Here is a 21,146-nt window from a genome sequence, read left to right as displayed (position 1 = left end):
TTCCCGAAGTACGGAGCCCCGCAGGGGACATGGGAGAAAAAAAAATTAAGACGGACTTTTGCGAGATCTCGCAAAACTATCTCGGGATCTCGCAAAAGTTTTGCGAGATCTCGCAAAACAAACTCGGGATCTCGCAAAAGTTTTGCGAGATCTCGCAAAACAAACTCGGGATCTCGCAAAACTTTTAGCCACATTCTTCGGATGCCGGCTCGAAGCCGACCGGGAGGTCGAGGCGTGCCTCGACCTCCCGGTCAACTTTACTGTGGGATCATCTTGTCAGGGAACCAAAGGTGAACATGCAAGCAGTGGAGATAGCAAAAGTAGATGCATTTAAATACCTGGGTATGGACTAGGGCTGGGCCATATCATACCTTTCACAGTGTAATGTTGGGCAACGATAAGAAAATGAAATATGGCGATAGAATATGGGTAAAACGCGCATGCGCAGTGCCTTTGTTTTCATACATACATGGCGGCGACGCAGAATAAGAAGAGCGAAAGCGGATCGTTGAATGAAACTGATGAACCAGAACTGGTTTGTAAAAATGCTGCAGCTTCACTGGTGGAACTGGTTTAGCTTTCGTCCATCAGATACACAACAAAGCACTATTTTTTGGTAGCGCATGCTAGCGGGCCGTCGTTATTACCGTGTTTTTTGCGTCCACCCTCCCTGCACGGCACCGCAGACCGCGCCCCACCACATACCTCCATCACCCGATTGAGGCCGGGGAGCCATCTGGCTGAACCTACTCCCCCGCCGCGAGTGGGAGAGGGAATCAGCCTGGACCGTCGGCACCCAACAGGGAGGTGCGAGTTCAGGTGGCCGCCCGCGAATCGAGTGGCGCCGGCGATGCTGGTTTGGAGGTCGGCCGCGTGGCAGATGGACACGGCACGGCTGGAACAGTCGTGAGCCCCAGCTCACAGGCGGCCAGCCGCCTGGACATGCAACACAAACACATTTCTGCACAGTGACAATGCTGCTTCCTCAACTGAACTAAGGGCACAAGTGATGAGAGTCAAACCTAAGTAGGGATGGGTATCGAAAGCCGGTTCTTGTTGAGAACCGGTTCCCACTGTTTCAATTCCTTGGAATTGTTTGCCCTTTTTGCAAACGATTCTCTTATCGATTCCAGTCGCCCCGAATGATGTCAACACGTTGCGGAGCGTCATTTACCTGGCAGGAAACATGGCACCTAAGCGGCTCAAACGCTCAAAAATTTGGTTATACTTTACGAGAACTGATGACAACAGGACAACTTGCAATACTTGAAAAGTAGATATTTCATTTAAGGCAGGAAACACTACGAATATGCAAAAGCATTTGCTCACAAAACACGCGATGACCTTAAATGAATGTCGTGTTTTTAATTCCGCTCCGGACTCGTGAATCTCAACCAGCAGCAGCGGTAACGTTTGCACGTCCTCTCCCATTAATGCGGCAGGTAAACAATCAACTAACAGTGCATATTATGTTAGCGCGATCTGCCTTATTACAAAACCTGCCATTACTGTGCATTTAGTGACCATGATGAGAGAGACAGAGCCTGGCTCAGATGCTGGCAGTTCTCACTGCAGTCTACTGGTAGCGTCTCCTTTCAGGCCAGGATAGACGAATGTCACCGAGCAGTGACTCAGTTTGTGGTTAAAGGCTTGCACCCGTTTGCCACAGCAGATGATTTTCAGTAAGTGAATGTGTTTAATTGTAGGCAGGGACATTACTGGATATTCTTGTGTAATTGCTACAGAATAATTTATGTTACACTTTGTTATTGCTACAGAAGAATATTTATTTTATTATTTTACATTTACATTTTTTTTCCTGGGGACCCTGTGACACCACATTGAAGAGCTGTAGGCTGGATCTCTTAAGATCTCACTGTTGGGTTTGTAAGGCCATGTTACTCCTAAATTTCTATCTTGTTCAAAGAGAAGATATAAAACAAAGTTCTAAGCTAATCGACCTTATTGTTCTCCTTTTTTATAAAGAATCGAATCGTTAAACAGAATCGAAAATGGAATCGGAATCATGGAAATCTTATCAATACCCATCCCTAAACCTAAGTAAAAACTGGGATGGGCCATGACAAACAACTCATATGAAAGTCACTCGTTGCTCCCTAAAGTCATCTTATGATATAGACTGCAGGCGCGCTCTTGTTCTGAAATTGAAGAGATGAAACCTCTGCTGAAGAAGTGAAATGGAACAGAGAATCAAATAGTGCAGAAAAAATGTGCTAATGTGTAAAGAGTGTGCACATTAGAAGTTCAGCCGTCATGTAAGCTGTGAAAAATGGAAGACTGTTAAGGGAAGAATGGAGTGGGCATGTTGGAGAAAAGAACGCTGTCCTCCAGACTTTAAAGGAAAACATTTTATTTATATTTCATGAACCAATAAGGCTAAACATACTTTGTTGCCATAGCTTGCAGCTAAAATACACCTGGTGATGATGCAGGAGTTGCTATGATAATGATATATACAGCTCTTGTTCAGTCTCCGTCTTTAAACTCAAAATTAGTTTTTGAGACAAAGACAAAAATAATCTCACTCAAAGTAACCACACACACACACACACACACACACACACACACACACACACACACACACACACACACACACACACACGTGTGTGCATCCAGTTCTGACCTGCCGTTTTTTACTGTTCATCAATATTGTGCTCCATCTTCACATTGTACTGAAACAATTGCTCAACTCTTATTGTCATTCTCCTCCTGGATCTCAGCTCTGGCTGAATGCTCGCTTGTGGTGGGTGGAGGTGTGATGTATGGCACCATCACTTCATGGCACTGCCTCCTGCCCTCTTGAATAACAGACCACAATCAACCAACTGACAGTAAGCACGATGCCAGGAATCCCAGGAGATTTCTGCATGTAAACAGAAAAACAGATGGCCAAGTTGCCAAACAAGTTTTTCTTCTACTTGCTCTCCTGATGGCATAAGGGGACTCTGGGGGGAGATATTTGGCTTTATCTAGGCGTCCAGGCAGCAGAGCTATATAAACCCTCTATACACATTGAATATTCTATTATATTCTCATAAAAGTGTTCTATTAGGTTGAAGTCAGGACTCTGTGCAGGCCAGTCAAGTTCTTCCACACCAACCTCTTCATCCATGTCTTTATGGACCTGGCTTTGTGCACTGGTGTGCAGTCATGTTGGAACGGGGAGGGGCCATCTCCAAACTGTTCCCCCAAAGCTGGGAGCATGGAATTGTCCAAAATGTCTTGTTTTCTTGAAGCATTAACAGTTCCTTTCATTCGAACTAAGGGGATGAACCTAGCTCCTGAAAAACAACCCCACACCACAATCACCCCTACACCAAACTTTACATTTAGTACAAAGCATCAGACAAGTACCGTTCTCCTGGCAACCACCAAAACCAGACTTGGTAATCTGAGTGACAGAAGGAGAAGCATGATTTGTTACTTCATGGACTATAGAGCTAGAGAGAACACGTCTCTACTCCTCAGTGGCGGTGTGGTTTGCACCACTGCATCTGATGCTTTGCATTGCTCTGGGTGATGTAAGGCTTGGATGCAGCTGCTTGACCATGGAAACCAATTCCATGAAGCTCTCTACACACTGTTGTTGAGCTAATCTGAAGGCCACATGAAATTTGGAGGTTTGTAGCGATTGACTCTGCGGAAACTTGGCGACCTTTGTGCGTCTCAGCGTTTTCTGAGCCCGATCTGTGATTTTGCATGGCTGTGGCTGAATTGCTGTCATTCCCAGTTACTTTCACTTTGCTATAATAACACTAACAGCTGACTGTGGAATATTTAGTAGTGAAGACATTTCACGACTGGACAAGTAACATCCTATCACTGTCACGGTTGACACTGGCCAACCGTGGGGATGTGAGGAAGGCGTGGAGCTCTGAATGCAAACAGTGCATTTATTTACAGTGAAAATGGAAAATAACAATAAATCCTCAGTGCGCTCCCGACTCCCGTGACGTCCTCTTCCCAGTGTCAGTGTTCCTTGTCCCCGCTCCTCAGTGTCTGAGCACCCCGTGCTCTCTGAGCTCTTGTTTCCACACTCCTCCTGGGGAGATAACAAACAGGCAGCTGTAAGACACACACAATGCAGCAGACTAACCGTACTGACCCGACGAGAGACTAACGTGAAGTCACGCAATGATCCAGCGTCGGAGAGAGCTCCACCACAATCTTAAGTAGCTCCTCCTACGGGGCTTCGTCAGCTGTGTGATGGTTTTCAGGTGTGGCCAACCACCTGGCAGGGCCACACCTACCAGGCCTGAAGGCGCCTGTAAACAGGTGCTCCCAGACACACCCAGACTCACACACATACCTGCAAGCAGGGAGAACGAGGGACAGCAACACCAAAAATACATATAATGTAATACAAGTCCATAACTGCTCAGGGACCCCAGGTCGCTCAGATCCAGGTCCCTGACAATCACGGTACCAGGCTGCAATTCACTGAGCTCCTGAATTCAGTGATTTACATGGGTGGGTGAATACTTTTGGCCATATTGTGTGTTTATCAAGAATGAGGAACACTGATGGCACAGATGCCAAACTAAAATGATACTTAATACTTTATATAATTATACTCTACACAGTCGCAGTCCGTGCATGTCAATATCAAGCATAAAAAATAAGACGTGCCTTTTTTGTAGCATTAAGTATTGGCATGATTAGCAGTAAACTGCATGTTGCAGTACTTTTTATACTTTGTAATAAATATTTATTAACAATCCAACCACTTTTTGTATGCACATCAGCTCAGAACCCAGTATATGTTGGTATGCAGCCAATGATTGACCCGCTAACCTTTGACCTGTTCTAGTGCTTGAGCCACAGCCACCCCAAATAAACGGCACGAAACCAAAGGTCCATGTGAAGGAAACTCTTAGAAAAGCAGAAGTTGTGAATGAAGCGAGCCTCGGCTCACACTGTAAGCCTGGATGCAGTCTTACTGCAGGCGAACGGCATCATCCCATCAGAGAACTCTCAGGAGCTGCAGGAGCAGGTAGAGCAAACTTGTCTCTGCTGCAGAAACATGGATTATAGATCAGCTTATCACATCCTGGCTCGCCTCACAAAGAACCACACCTCTCCTTTCAATTGTCTTATGTGTTGCTCACATCTGTGTGACTATAGCAGATGCTTGTTTTGGTCCAGGAAACGATCAGATTGGTACTTGGGGGAATGAACAACATATTTTGGGTTGAAGGCAGGTTTACATGTAGCATTTCAGGCTGATGTTAATTGTAACTTTTAATTGCTCATTGTTTCTCTTCTCATTTTTGCAGAGACAAGCATCTGGCCCAATGACCGGAAACAGCAAAGCATCTGTCCAAGGTATTTTTAAACCGAATTTAAATAATGTGAAGTTTTCACCAAAGATTAGATTGTTTAAAAGACAATCGTGCATAAATCTTTACACACTAAAGTGACTTCAACACCACAATAACAAGCTAAATTTCTCATATATTCTCTACTTCTGAGTGGTTTAATTTAAAGCACTGCATAAGTGTTTTTAAAGCACATTATAGGTTTTATATTATCCACAGCTGTGAACATGGTGGAAAAGATTTACAGTAAAATAAGCGTATTTTTTGCATTTAGTAAGCACAGTTCTTGAGTAAATGTACCCACACTAGAGTTCAAGTGTTTGGGCATTTTTGCATATTTAATTTTAAGATATATTCTGCTTTAAACCATCAAGTTAAAACAACAAACTGAGAGACAAAAACAAACAAACACAACCTCATAAATCCACCAAGACAGTTTTTCACACCAGCTTGTGCACATGTTAGTGTCACAATCTGGCTGAAGCAGACTGTATGGAGTGAGGAGGAGGACCCAAGTCCTGACATTCGAAAGAACAAAACTTGAGCTTGACAAAAAACGAGCCATTTATTCAAGGCCGGTGGAACAATACAAAACAGAAGGGCAAGTGTGAAACTAAACTATAACCTAAACTGGGTGATCCAACGATAACACAAAAAAACTGGAACATGAACGTGGAAACCCGGCATGAAAAACCTGGAACGTGAAGACTTGACATAAATACACGAAATCCCTGGAAACATGGATGTAGTAACAAGCACACATAGCAGGAAAGCAGACAACCGGACAAGGAATGAGTGAAAACTCGGAGACTAAATACACACAGGAGGTGATCAGGGGAAGTGAAACTAAATACACTGAACATAGAACGCCAGACCTCTTCAAAATAAAACAGGAAACATAACAGGACGCAGACATGACACACGGACTGTTGAGGGACACGCACATTATGAATACAGAGGGGGAAAGGGGACTGGGGATGAGACACGGACATAACTAAGCACAAACAGAACATGATGGCTGGGGGGAAACACGTGACAGAAGGAATGCATCACAAGTGGAAAACATGTAAACAAGAGGAGCAGATGGGAGAGAAAGGCATCAATGAACCACATGAAGGGCGACTTAAACACAAGGGGTGAAGACATAAGGGGAATCTAATAAAAAATGAACTATAACTGGGCAACATAGGGGCATAAGGTAACTAAATTGTCATGCGCCGCGGCGCGCGTGCACAAAAGGATCCAAACGCAGACTCAAGCGCTAGCAGAAAAGGACACTTTATTATAATAACAAAAGGCGAAAACCAAAGGAGCAAAACGAGGAACTACAAAACCCGGGAAACAATGATGCGAGGAAGCCGGAATCGGGACCGTGGGAGGCTGCAACAGAAAGGGGAGAAGATTACTAGGGAGCCGGGAAGCGGAGGAAACACATCAAAACTGAGTTAGACCAGTTGGCTTACGATTAGAGCGGGACCGTGGGAGCTGGGGAGGGAAGTCCGTGGAGGTAGTGGATGGGCCAGATGATGCACCGGGTGATCCAATTGAGCAGGAGGACAGGCAGGTGGCAGACGCTGAACGCCGGATCGAAACCTAGACACAAGTAGGCAGATTTAACGCAGCTCCAACAAGATAGTAATGCAACGCTTTCGCGGGAGTCTAGTTACCACAGAGAGGTGATTAACGGACTGGCGTGGAGCATCCGTCAGCGCCGGGTTATTAAGTAGCTCTTCAGGTAATCACCCCGATGGAGAGCAGGTGTGCCGGTGATGGCCCAGCCTGGGGGTGTGGCTACCCGCACATCACACACAGGACCACGGACAATGACATAAATGAACTTAAACATAGACCATCAAAATAAAACTCAAAGCACTGGGTCAAACGACCCAGGACCGTTACAGTTAGTTACAGAGCTGAAGCTGGGCATTTTAATATGGGAGCGTATCAGGACCCATGGCCTCTAAACCAGCCTCAAAACAGTCGTTTTTGGCAATGCTGCTATGGCTTCATTTTTCATCCTCAGAGGTTTTCACTTGGTAATGATACAACTTGGCAAAAACATAAATTTTTATATCTGACATCTTTAAACAATAAGAAAGTGTTACAACCAGTTTTCTTAAAATAAATAAATGAATAAATACAAGTATATATTTTTTAAATCCTCATATTTGAATGTTTTCTCTGCAATTAAGGATTATTATTGTGAAATTTCATGCTGATAAAATGAAATCTAACATTGTGCTCCAGTATACCTGTCGTGCTTTTCTTATTTAATTTGAATAGTTAATTTCAGTTTGTTTCTTCACTGTTTATCTGAAACAACACACCAGTTCTTTCTAGCATGGCAGTGACTTACTTTGTAAACTGGGCCATGGTATTGTTGGCACGATGAAGTAATTCTAATCCCTTGAGTTATAAACAGCAAAATTGGACTGTGAATACTTGGCAGAATCCTTTGAAATTCATAAATGGTGCTAAGTGCAGAACTATCATCCTGGCAAAATGATAGTGTGGAAGAACAAAAGACTGCTTCTAATGAACCTCACACCAGTGAATGGCATTTTTCAAGACCTGAGCTCAGGTGAGAAAATCAGTCTGGCTTGCAGGATTATCAGTCGCTAACTAAGCTTAAAAATATATATCCTGTCAGGAATATGCATTCAGCAGCTGTTCGACCATGGAGAAGGTGTCATAAATCTTGTAAGTAAATCTAAGTAAGTCATTGTAGTCTGCACATTTTCTGAATTCAATTTCACGGCACTCACTGAATGTAATCTCCTCCACTGCTCGAAGGTAACATTCTTCTCACACAATCAGTGTAGCAGGTTAATAGCAGCCCATTCACTGCCAAACAGTTCCATAGTTCATTCAGCACAGAAGGACCGGATGTTATTTCGCCTCCGTCTCTGGGGCTGCTGATAACCCTGTAAAGACCCCGTGTTGAAATGGATTTTTGTCTCAACCTTTGGGATGATGAAGTGTGTTGCAGCTCTGGCTCGGTCCGAAGGGGGACATGACAGCAGTGATCAGGAGGAATTTGAGGACACTAAATTGAATTTGACACGTGTGAATTGCATTCTTGTGACATTTGTCCGTTTTGGTCTTTCCTTTTAAGAAGAGGTGGTAAGCTGTGTGCCCTTGAATTCTATGCAGGAAAGAAAAGGCACTCACAAAATGAATAATGCTCAACACATGACAATATCAGGAATCACAAATCCAAAGATGACATGTGTTGCATAGATTGTATAGAAACCTCCTTCACATAGATGGAGCCATACAACTGCTGTCATTTGCCTGTTTGCTTTGGCATAGCCACTCCAATGTCTCTATTCTCACCTCTAACATTTTTTTAATCCATTCATATAAATTACATGCCATGTTCCAGCTTCAGAAAAAGGGAAATCTCAAAAAGCAATTTCTCACTGTAGCAGTTTATATTTGTCAGCAAGACCTTCCTGCTCTTCCATGTGCGTATGCGGACAGTGGCGTGAAAGAGGCCCAGAGAACAGCAGCAAAACCTGAAGTCAAACATGGCGGCCCATTGTGTGGGGCTTGTGGGACGAAGCTATATCTCTTAAAAATACAGAACATAATAACTAATTTACTTTACAACATTCATGGACTGTACCATTTAATATACTCAGAATTCTAAGCAACACTTAAACATATGGGAATTGTTATCTTTTATTTCTTAATTTAAACTTTTTTTTCTTTTCTGACTCCAGCAGATAAAGATAGAAACAAAGTTACTGCCAAAGTCCACAGTGCCTTGCAGTCTGGGATAATTTACATTTCCCTGTTTCAAGATTATAGATGTTTCCAATGTTTGTTTGCCTAGGCCTTCACTAATCATTGTCCATATACTCTAAGGTTGCTGTAATATATATGTAAATGACCTGCAGCAATGATTTACAGATGGGATTCATTCATTGGTTCAGCAGTATGACATACATATGACCTAAAGCCTGATGTGCTTTTAAAAGTTTCTTTGTGGTGTAAAGGGCATGAGCCATGTGGAGCAGGTGTGACTATAAAGAGTGATGGTGTGTGTGTGTAATAGAGAGAGATGTGTGTGTGGCTTCTGCAGTTATGAAATATAAAGTTGTTTTTCACTGTCATCCAAGGGCTTCAAGGTCAACAAAAGGTACCATCTAAGCGTAAGTAGGCCATTTGGAAAAAAATCACCTTTCATGCAAGAGTGCACAACCACGCACGGAGCACTGTACTGCATGAAAACTGTAATGCTCAAATAAACAACTGACCTTTTAAAAAAGCGAATGAATGAGCATGATGTTTTCTGGTGGGTTTTTTTTATTGCCGTGAGAACTGAAGAGATATCCTGTAAAACTTTTCACATGTTCATGTTCTGTGATCAAGCAGCCAGATGCACTTCTGTCTTCTCTGTTTATCCCTGTTTGGGCACTTCATCTTTGTTGCTTTGAATCTATTAATCAGAAGCTTGTTTCTTAATTAAGTACAGTGCATCTCATTCCCTTCACACACAGCACCCGGAGGCTTGAAGGAGTTTTGGGTTCTGGCTTAAAGAACTAGAATCTTCTCTGCTGCGCTGTGAAGAGCACGTTCCCCGTTTGCTTCTTTTGTCAGTTTGGGAGCTTCTGCTCTGTCCTTTTACTGAATGTCAGCCATCTGTAATGACATTTACATCTAACAAGAAAGAGGTCACTTCTGCAGCACTGCAACAGAGCAGTAAACTGCAAAATCTTTACTAAATGTTTTCTTTCTGTGTTTATAAACCGCCGTTTATACTGTTGTGTTCGTGTCCAATAATGGCTCGTTTAATGGCTTCCCCATGCCCAGAGTTTACCGGTCTCTTTGAATCTGTAAAACATTAGGCTTCCCTCAGCCGTCGAGGATCTTCCAGCCTGACGAGGATAAAAGTTAGGCTCATGAAGCTGGCGGATCAGTGTAAAATAATGGTTTGAAATTAAATACAAAGAGAAAATATAACGTAAGTAGAAGCGGCTTTACCTTGCTCTCTGTGTCAGGAGTAGAGGTTAGCCAAGTTTGTCAAACTAACCAGCTAGTCTTCATCTCAAAAAACTTTTATGCAAATTTACATATTTTTGTAAAACCAAAAGTTTACAATACCTGTAATAACTAGGAATAAAAAAACAGCCCTGGTTGCTGAATGTTCTCTTTCACAGGATAAAACAGAAACTTAGCGTTTTGGACACCAAGGGTAAGAAATATTGAGACTCCCAGTTCATGACATGTGGACTCTTGTAAAGGTTTTCTTTGCCAAAACACATAAAAAGTCATTTGGCATCAAATATTTTTTCAGCGCACAGGTTTACCAGGTAATTTTGAAGCTTGAATCCATCCTGTGAAAGTGAGACAAATTAGTGAGTGAAAACAAAGCCCCAAACTTCCTTAACTTGGATGAGTTTACATCCTAATTATTGACAGGAATTACAAACTTGCAGCTTACAGAACAACAGTATTTGACCCTCTGGGATGAAGTGTGTTGGTGATTATATGTTACAAGCCTCAGGGGGGCAGTAGTGAGTCCTTTATCATTTGATGCACTGTATTCAGATGACGTCACATTACTAGAGGTTCATTTTGCTCAGAAGATAGAACAGGTCATCCTGTTGGAAAGTTGGTGGTTCAGTTCTTGGTTGTGGCCTGTTGAGGAAAAGCTGGATCGTCAGACACCAGCTTGTCGGTCTGGTGACTCAAACAAGCTCTCCTCCGCATAAATCACTTCGCCAACCCCAATGTTACGGTTAACAGGTGGATTTTCCCATTTGAGTGCAGCTAGCCGAACAGCGAACACCCACTTATTGCTAAAGAGACAGAGAGTGAAAGTGGACAGCATAGATTGTGCCTTGAGAGAAATCTTTCAGGAACTTTTGATATGTTTATGAACTCCCCTCTTGAAAGTCCTGCTGTCCTCTCACATTTCCACGTCTCCTCTCTCCCCAGAAGAAAAGAAGAACAACCTCCCCCCGGATTTCGACATCGACATGGACGCCCCGGAGACGGCGAAGGCTGCTGTGACCATCCAGTCACAGTTCAGGAAATTCCAGAAAAAGAAGCAGGATGTGAAGTCGTAGAGTGGCATCTCTTAGCCTCGTCTTCAGCTGACGTGGGCCCGGTCATGCATGTCAATTAAACTGCATCATTATGAACTGGAAAGGGAGGGTGAGGGCGAGATTCCTGAAGGTGGAGGTAGAAGGGTGCGGTTAAATTGTACCTTTGTGAAAGTCTGTGCATAATGAATAACTTTACTATATACAAAATGTTGCATTATTACTTTCTTGGTGTATGTATTTAGATAATAATATAATTTTGCTATTTCTTTTTTACTTCAGTGACACTTTACAGTGTGGTTTCACACTCACTGCACACCCACATAAACAGGAAGCTGGCAGGTCTTCTCATGTAATGTTAAACAGCGATCTTTGATTGATGCTATAATCTGGGTCACAGTACCAGCAGAAGAGTTGGGCTCCACTGGAGGCCTGTTACTGGCTTCTTCCTGTGGCTGAGCAGAATGATTCCATACTGTTACCAGTGTCTTTAAAATCCAATCAGTTTAGTGTCTCTAAATGTGTTCACATGTCAGAGATCTCCTCTCCAACACACTTTTCCCCCGATGACTCTCTCAGTTGTATCTTTGTTGAGACTGCAGATGTTGTGATTGTGGTTCTTTGTTGTGGTTCCAGTGTGATTGTTCATTTTTAGATTGGCTCACGTGTATTGTACAAGCACACACATGCATGCATGAAAGCTCACACATACGTGCACACATGCATACCCACTTCTACAGAGAAATAAATAAAGACAACGGAAAGGAGTGATTTTTTTTTTGAGTATTTCTTTCCTTGCTACAGAATTCGTGCACCGCATGCAGCAGGTCACATGCTTCAACATCTGTGATTTAAGAAGAAAGTTGAAAAAGCTGACAGTGGAGCATTCATGTGCAAAGCTGCAAGATTATACGAAAACTTTAGTGACGATTGTGAAAGTGGTTAAATGCACACACAATGTACTTTGTGTGCTGCAGTTAAAAGTCTATTTTCATTGATCACAGTGCTATACAAATATTGCACTAGTTAATTTTTTTTGCTAGTATATACAAGCTGGGATCAAAAGGTTCTAATGATTGACCTTGAAAAGAGGTTTTAAGTGATTCATGAACGTCGTTGATTTCTCATTCAACATCCTTTTGTCCTTATGGACCTGTGCCCTTAACTTGATTTACATTTTTGGTAATGTGGACAAAAGAGTTGCACTAACCAAACTGTTGAATATTTTGAATTTAAATATTTTTTAAAGCAGCTTAAAAGTACAACTTTCTCAAACACAGATTTCTCCATCATTCTAGTAGCAGATGTTTGGCTTCTAGAAAACAAAATCATGAATTAATTAAAACTGGAAAAACAAAACAGGAGATCCAATTAAATTTTTATTTTCGATTGTCACAAACAGTGTCCAGGAGCATAAAATCTAAGCAATGTAGAAATGAGCTACATTCTACGCATCAGAAATGAGCTCCTGGGGCTTGTTGACATGACAGGATTCAGTATGTGACTGGACTGTCTCCACTTGGCTCTAAAAACACCTTCGCAGCATGGCAGACCACAAATGCTGAGCCACGTGTTCCTATTTTTGCCCTGCAGTGCTACTCATTACTAATTTGTTACCATGGAAACACTGAGTTATAATGCAGGCAGACTTTTTAAGTGTAAGTTACGTGGGGTTTTTGTGTCGTTTCAGAGCAACAATATCATACGGCGTTAAACACAGTGCTGCAGGTGAATCTCTGCTCTTCTGCCATCTCATCAAAAAGCACAGCTGCTGACCACAGTGTTCAGTAACAGAACCTCAGTGGAGTGGAAGACGTGAAATTCTAATTTAAACCTGTTTCCTAGTAGATATATTGGGTATTATTTCACATTAAAATCATTCGTAATGGAAGCTGAGAATATTAAACCAACGATTTTATCAGGAAGTAATGACATGTTTGTTATGCTGTGTATTATGTTCTTTTCAGAAACTGTCCAGGCATCCTACTGCACTGTATGATCTGTAAAATTCATTTGAAACATTTGCCATATTCCCACAAGTAAACTCAAGCTATAATGACAAACTAAAGTGAAGTTTTCTTTCTTCTTTTGTGTCTTTATGATTTGCAAACCTGGATGTGGGCAGATTATCCCTTTCTTCTTAGCATATTGTGTAAAGTAACTTCAGACTGGAAGGGAAGCATCTATGATGACGTGTCTTCTCTGTGCGGGTTTGTGCCTTTGGCCCTGGGTTTTTCATCACCTCCCTGATCGATAACCTGGCAGCCGGCTTCAGAAAGAGTCCTGATAGTTCCAAACTTCTTCTATTTTACATTTCTTGAGTGCTCATAGCAGCCCTTGCACAAATTAAGGTTTAAGTTTCAGCAAAGTTTTATTATGTAGGCATTTTTCCCAACATGCTGTGTTTAAATTGGGATTTTATATACATGTATGAATGTGTGTCCCAGCTAAGTACGAGTTGGGCACACTCACATTCTTGAATACATCTGTAAGGAACAATTTCAATTTAGATTTTCAGTGAAATCTGTAGAAATTTCTGATTAGTTGATCTGATCTGATCTCTTCGCTTTTTCATTTGGATATATCGATGTTGATTTTGCCAGCTGAGTGCGAACAGATCACACTGTAAGGATTTCTCTGTGATCATCACATAAACTCCTTTGCTGTAACTCACTAAATGAGTTTGTGAGGAGTAAAAATATCTGGAATCCAATAAATGACAACATAAACAATGCCAGCTGCCTGAGCCATGCTCAGAGCTCATTGCTTCAGGTCTGCACTGGGACATGCATCCGTGCTTATTACTTTACGTTTTCAGAACCACTTCCTCAGCTCTGCAAACGATGGATTCATATTTCTCAGGCTGATCAGAGGCAAAGAATTCAGTGCAGCCTGAACCTTATTTATGACAGCTGTTATTAACCACTGAGTGTGGTGGTGAGTAAATCTCTGTCACCGTGCTTAATTTGTTGTGGACTTTGGAGGTGGATGGCAGATACAGTTGTCATGCTGAGTAATACACCTTCCTGCTAATCTGTGTCTTGTGATATAAGACCATGGAAGCAATTTAGCAGGCAGGACGTGTGAGGCTCAGGTGGACTCTTCAGGATGGCAGGCTGGTGAGTTCAGAATCAATAAACCAGTTTAGGAAGATTCTTCATAATTCTGTCACTACTGTTCACACTTATCCTCTGCAGCAACACCAGACGGAGTCTTGACAGGCTGAAATTTAACAACACTTTAAATTGACACTGACTTCATTAGAGCAGAAAATTAAACTGATATGTTTCACTCCAGTCTTTTCAGCGCATTTCGTCCCTTGCGTGATATTTAACTTCAGCCTACATGTCCCACAGTGCCTTCTGCCTGTTAAGTGGCACTTTATTGCTTGGCAGTTCTCTTTATCCTTTCTTAATAATACCACAGAAATGTGTGAAATGATCTGAAAACCTCAATGAACATGTCTGTTATGGTGAAGAAGCTGTTATCGGTCCAACTGCATTTCTGCTCCGGCCAAATGTCACCCTCACAAGCTCTAGAAGTGCTTTGATTTTCAAATGACAATAATTATACTAAACTTTATCGATTAATGCCAAAAAAAGCTTAAAATGAAGTTAGTACCTTTTATTAAAATGTGTTCTGGAGCAGTGAACCTGATGCCTCCAAATACCGTGGACAGTCATGTGGTACAGAGGGGCACTGGTAGTGAAAGAACTGGTCCCACTCCCCAATTTCAGATGAATGATCTGAATTACACTTGTAGTCTTTAGAAATGAAGTTTCATGTTTCAGGCAATCAGAGCTAAATCCATCCTAGAGTTTCTCAGTGTACGGCACCACAGCAGTTAGTCACGACCAACTGTGGCTGGCAGTCTGGCACTAAGTTAGAAAAACGAAAAATGTTTCTATGAGAATTTCTATTTAAAATTAAGTTCAAAACTGAAGAAATACATCAGTTTTAAGATTGTGGGAATAATTTTAGAGCCACAACTGAATTTGATAAGTATGTTTGGAAGATTTCAGATATGTTTAAGGTCAACCTGAACTGTTTTAAGTAAATTTGACTCCACCCGCTCCGGCAGCACAGTCATTTGGGCATTCATTCATATTCTATGGCAATATGGCATCAAGCACCACCATCTATAATTAAATATCTGACATGTTTATATAATTAAACTCTGACAACATTGGATAAAAAGTCTGTTCTGGGGCATCGCTGTCACATTTAAAAGAAATATAACTGATTTAGTTTTGAGTGTTTCATTCATTTGGTTTTCTTAAATGAGTTTTGTATAAACAGTCCTGCCCTGTTTATACAAATGCGTCTTTCTAGATAAACCCAAAGACGAGACAGTAGCAGAGTTACCTGGAGCACGGTTAGTTGCTTTAACCTGTCACATCACTGATCTAAATTTGGATAATCAGCGTTGATGTTCCACGTCATCGATGGACGACACAACTGAAATCAAACTGATCACAGATTTTCAATCTTTCACAGTAAAGGTCAAAGGCTGCTTTCAAAATAAATCTGAACTGCTTTTATTTTAAATGAATTATATAATTGTATATAATTTACAGTGTAATTTCTCAGTTATTGCAGTCAACAGCTGCAAAGCCTCATGGAGAGAGTGGAGCCACTGACATTAGGAGTCTGCAAACCACTGGATGTCATGGCGTTTAAAAGTGAGGCTGCTGGTGTGTTAGGCATTCTTAAAATAATGTTTTGTGCTTTCAGTCAGCTTCGATTTATACAGTCATCCCTGAGCACAGACGTGGGATTCATTCTGAAGCTACGGAAACTTTTGAAATTTTGCTTAAAACACATCTGAGCTGAGGATGAAAAATTATAATAGCTTATCATGAAGAGTTCAGACGTCTGACTCTCTCTCAAAACTGGGAACCCTAAAGAGTAAGTCAATAGATGTCAGTGGGAATAACATGACACCGGGAAAAATGACTCAACTGTACTGCCTGTTTTCTTTTCCTTTAGGGCAGGAGTGTCAAGCATAACGCCCGGGGTTGAGAATCAGCTTTGGAAAGGTGAAGAAGGACCCTGGAATTTCAACTGTATTTTCAGAAGTTTCCTAGTGTTTCCTACTGATAGCTTTTCCTATTCATACTAAAGTAATTGAATTCCAGATTTCTGTATTTTACACATTTAAGATTCATGCTCACAGATTTCTTTCATTTACGACAGCAGCATGTAGAAAAAACAAGACTTAGTGTTGAAATTGCGCTTGTTTTTCTTATATCTCACTGTTTACACTGACAGAAAGGGGACTTTCACTACATACGATCAAAGGGAATAAAATGGCTTGGACACCCCTCCTGCTTTAAGGAAAAGAAACATTTACACTGTTGCTGTGCATTCTGGGATTTTGAGGCTTTGTTGGTGTTTTCGTCATTTGTCTTCTGACAAAATCTCTCCATGCTGCACATTTGCTGCTGAATATCTCTGGAAAACATCCCGTCCACGATTCAGGGCAGACTCAGCTGCTCATCTTAGTTTAAAGCAGGTTTGATAGAGAGGGTCTCAGCACACTGCAGGCTCATTGTGTTGACCAGACTGTACTGAGCAGCACATCACTGCCACCTGCAGGTAGGGAGTACAACGCTCAACATTAGGAAACTCATGTTTCATTGCTGTCACAGTGACAAAAACGAGGTGAAGACCGGGCATCTCTCTCGCCGAAATTCACGGCCCAAGCAGGCAGGGAGCGCGGCCTCCACCCGCTCTGGGCCCGTCTGCTCCGTCACCTCCGCCCCACCATCAAAGCTGCGAGGGACACTTTGGGGAACAGCCATTTTATTAATCAAATTTGAACCTTTGTGTTAGTTTCTCTTTATTCCAGTGCCACCATGGTGAACACTCATGTTAAAAATAAAAAGTGACATTTTTTTTGTTAAAATGTATAATCATAATGAAGACAGTTAATCATAGAAACTAATCATAGAAACTGACATTATGACCTCACAGCATTTTGGATCCCTCAGGCTAACTGAAAGAAAGAGAACAGAAACGGGCCAGGGCAGACAGGAACAGAAAAACAGTTTCTTACGTATATATCCACATGAACTTTTTTTTTCAGATACTTCCCATAGACATTATAGGTTTGGTTCGAAGGGGGGAATTCTGCTGGATTGTCTCACGTTTTTTTTTCCCTGTAGAGGAGCATTGCTGCAATGCAGCAACAGTAAATCTACTGAGGACAGTGAGAGCCCTGAAGACTCTACCTAGTGCACTGAGAGAAGGGATCTGGACACACTTGAGTCGGGCTGTTGTGAAGTGCAAACCATCAGTACTCAAAAACCTCCCTGTTCTAGCTAACATCATTTACCAACCTGGCAGACAAGCAGTGGTAAACTACACCTGAATACAAAAGCTGGAGTGTGTCCGGCCCTGTAAGTATACTCACAACATAGTTATTTATCATCATTACAGTACAGTATAGAGCAATAGTTTCCATAGACTTTTCATATCTTTTTTCATATTGCACCATCAGAGAATGGGACACAGAGAAAGATCAACAGAGACTCCATTTCCTAATTAAAATGAGATATGTGCAAACATGACTAAGGACTTTATTAACCAAATCAATTCTTCCCTGTAATATCCACAAATAAAAGTGATTTCTCTTTTTATATATATATTTATAGTAATAAGAATAATAAATCTTCACATTGGATCATTTCATAGTGTGACAAAATGCTCGACTGGGCTGCCCACCCAGCCGCGATCATAATCCTCATTGTCTTTTAATTGGTCAGTCCCCATGCATCCATAGGAAATAGATTTTTTTTTCTTCAAAAAAAGTAACAATTTGAGAGCAGCTGAAAAGTTTGGACTCTAGTTTCAATTGCTTTTGTTCCGAGATTTCTCCGAGTTTCACTGAATGCTTCAGAAGAAAATTCCATAGGAAAAAACATGACTCCAAATCGTCATCTTCCAGAAACCAGGAAAAGAAACCAAAGAGGAAGAAAAAAAGATGTCCAGGTTCTTATGAAAACACTGGAGAAGTGATGGTGATAATAGATCACTTGGTAATCAGTAATTAATGATCAATAATAGCTGACAACTAACAATTAATAATCACCAATTTCTTATAAAGAATGAACAAGAATAAATAAATGCTCCCTCATTACTCAATTAGTTTGGCAAAGCTCCGACTGGACTCTAAATTTTTTTTTCTCAAGTGATACAAACAAATAAACAAAACAAAACAAAAAATACAAACAAGAGGTGAAAGAAAAGTCTAAAATAAATAAAAGGACATTAGTAAAAGTGACCCCGTCCTCGGAGGGAGGGGACATATATACAGAACTGTGTGGTGAAAGTCAGTTTACTGCACTTGAGTGTTAAGTCCAGTGTTAGAGTGAGTTCTAGTCCCGCCCCAGGTGCCCCTGCTGTTATACTAGCGTATAAGACTTTGCGTAGGGGTTGCTGCTCTGTTTCAGATGTCCTCTGGAGTCCAGCAGGGACTCCTGGGAGGTGCTGAGCTTGGCTGCCTGGGCCAGCTCTGAGCCCTCTCTGTGGGGGAGTGTGGCCGCTGATCCGGGTTGCCACTGGGCCACTGGGTCCCTGCTGGCCTGAGGGGCCTCTGTAGGTGTCGGGGGCGCCATCCGAGAGGGCCGCTTCAGCGAGCGGCTCTTCTGGGGCTCAAGGCAGGCTTGACCCATGGCCGCTCTCTCCCCACTAGCTGTCCCCCTAGATGACCCCGAGCAAGACATGCCTCGGTTTAACAGGAAGTCCATGCGCAGATAGGGAGGAAGGTGAACCAGCTCGCCCCCTGAGGGACAACAAACACAGAGCAGGGTCAGTAAGACGACAGACACTCCTGAACAACCTCACCCTGTTCTTATCAGGCTAAAATAATCCTGCTTATTCTTTTCAGCCAAATTACTCTTCCACTCCTGTGACATTGAAGGCGTGTGGAATAACTGGGCACTCTTATTTTGAAATGCACAAAACACCAAATCAGCAGTAATGCACTAATGCATGCGCTAATCAGGTAATGGACAGTTTCATTCATGTGGATTTACATTATAATGGCTGGGATTTGCTCACACTATCAAAACGTTCCTGTGCCTTTTAAAGCAGATATCGCTGCCTTTCTTTTTTGCCACATTTATAATGAATTTTTAGACAATGCTTCTGCATCTGTGTCCAAGTTGTTTTCATTCAGATTCGACTTGTGGTTTCACTTTAAATAAGACGACTATCAGCTTGAATGAATTCACTGCTGGTGTTAATATTAGGGGTAAACATTAGAGATGTTGAGCAGTTATAGTTTCAGGCAGGCTGACGTGTGGCCTCTGGACAGCTTGGCCTCACCCGGTCTGTGAGCCTTGGGCACGGCCATGTTCATAACCCGACTGACGTCCTGAGGCTTGGGTGGGGAAGCGGTGAAGCGGCAGATGCCTGATTCGGATGGTGTGCTGGAGGTCAGGCTGTCGGTGTAGTCGTTGGTGCCTGCCGTCATCTGCTCTGACGAAGTGTCAGAAATGAAGCATTCGGTGATGGTGAATTTGGCGTGTCGCAGCTGCTCCTCCATCTTGGCGTGCTCGTAGGCTCTGGCGAGCTCCTCGTAAGTGGAGGAGGCGCTCTCTGTTGACACCATGCTGCTCCGTGCACGGTCTGGATCAGGCCCAGAGTTAGTGGAGTGGATCATTGTTAGAATTAGTGCAATGGCATTTTGTGAAGGTTAATACAGGTGCTATGCTGTTAGACACGTAGGGTCACACAGAGCAGCTCTGTGTCATTTACCTGTGTCCTGAGATGGGCTGACGCTGTAGCTGTCACTCTCCTTGTCAACAGAGCCTGCCACTCTGGGTGTGGGCAGCCTCCAATCAGTGCTCAGAGTGTGAGAGGAGACTGGCGGATGGGGGCGGTTTAGGGTCCACTGGCTGGCGTACCTGTTGCGAGCAGCTGGGCCAGCTTTGGCTGTGCGGCGGGCTGTCGGGTCTGAGAGCGAGGCAGAGAAACGCAAGGTATTTAAACAGGTCGAGCAACAACTTGGCTCAATGAAATGGTCATGATTACAACAGAAAAGAGTGGCAACAGTATATAGTCTCTGGGATTACAGTGGATTTTCTTCTGCGTCACTATGCAGACTTTGATTACTAAAGTAATAAAAACTAACGGTGAGCTCACTGCATGAGAGCTATTGAGCCAAATTTATTAACATGTTGCACGAGTGTAAAAAAAGTGTTGTCAGTATTTATAAAGAGAGCACAGTGAGAAGATTGCATGTAAGAGGCGGGAGGAATTTTAAAATCAAGAACTTTATCTGATTCACTAATGTTGGCGGTGCACAATTTACCACTAACTGTGCCGATATCACAGCAGCTACTGCTGCACTGAGACGGCATCGCAGAGATTTAAGAGTGTGTGGATTACCAAGATTACCAAGTCACCCAGTTCTAAATGTGACCCGGAGCCTCGAACCTGAAGGAGGTCATCCAATGGCAACAAAACTTCGTCCAACTTTTCGTGCTTGTGGCATTGAGTTCAACATACTGTGGCTTCTGTGGCAGTAATTCCACAGTGGGGTTCAAATACAAAGGCTAAAGAACAACCGAGGGATGATGGCGCTGACTTTAAAAGCTGTCCTGCAAATAATAGTTTGTGCAGCCATCCTGCAGCTATTTATACCTGATAATAAACCAGCTGAAGTCTATTTGTGGAGTGGATTTCATGTAAATATAGAATCTGTAGTGAAACCGCTCCACAAGGAAACACCTTATTGACTCCAGAA

The 21,146-nt window shown here is 42.4% G+C and overlaps 2 protein-coding genes across 5 annotated transcripts in view; one reads left to right on the top strand and one right to left on the bottom strand.

The window, feature by feature from the left end:
* pcp4a (Purkinje cell protein 4a) overlaps positions 1 to 13,449 on the top strand; it is a 31,077-nt gene extending 17,628 nt beyond the window's left edge. The window contains exons 2-5 of one of the 3 annotated variants that reach the window (XM_082548082.1): positions 4,832 to 5,014; positions 5,298 to 5,346; positions 9,464 to 9,496; positions 11,286 to 13,449. In XM_082548082.1, the coding sequence (XP_082404208.1) occupies positions 4,916 to 5,014; positions 5,298 to 5,346; positions 9,464 to 9,496; positions 11,286 to 11,416 (312 nt within the window). In that variant the 5' untranslated portion in view covers positions 4,832 to 4,915 and the 3' untranslated portion in view covers positions 11,417 to 13,449. The remainder of the gene's footprint in view (positions 1 to 4,831; positions 5,015 to 5,297; positions 5,347 to 9,463; positions 9,497 to 11,285) is intronic. The other 2 variants (XM_082548083.1, XM_082548084.1) reach the window with 2 other exon arrangements.
* A 3,500-nt stretch (positions 13,450 to 16,949) lies between these two features.
* The window catches only part of dscama (Down syndrome cell adhesion molecule a), a 108,099-nt gene continuing 103,902 nt past the window's right edge, over positions 16,950 to 21,146 (bottom strand). For both annotated transcript variants that reach the window (XM_082549866.1, XM_082549867.1), the window contains exons 31-33: positions 20,156 to 20,353; positions 19,724 to 20,026; positions 16,950 to 19,178 (exon numbers count right to left, since the gene is read on the bottom strand). In XM_082549866.1, coding sequence (XP_082405992.1) covers positions 18,799 to 19,178; positions 19,724 to 20,026; positions 20,156 to 20,353 — 881 coding nt within the window. In that variant the 3' untranslated portion in view covers positions 16,950 to 18,798. The remainder of the gene's footprint in view (positions 19,179 to 19,723; positions 20,027 to 20,155; positions 20,354 to 21,146) is intronic.

This window comes from Aulonocara stuartgranti (assembly GCF_965226115.1).
Source record: "Aulonocara stuartgranti genome assembly, chromosome: 10".
Classification (NCBI taxonomy): domain Eukaryota; kingdom Metazoa; phylum Chordata; class Actinopteri; order Cichliformes; family Cichlidae; genus Aulonocara; species Aulonocara stuartgranti.
Note: the sequence above shows the minus strand (reverse complement) of the source record. Positions and strands in the feature narration are given on the sequence as shown.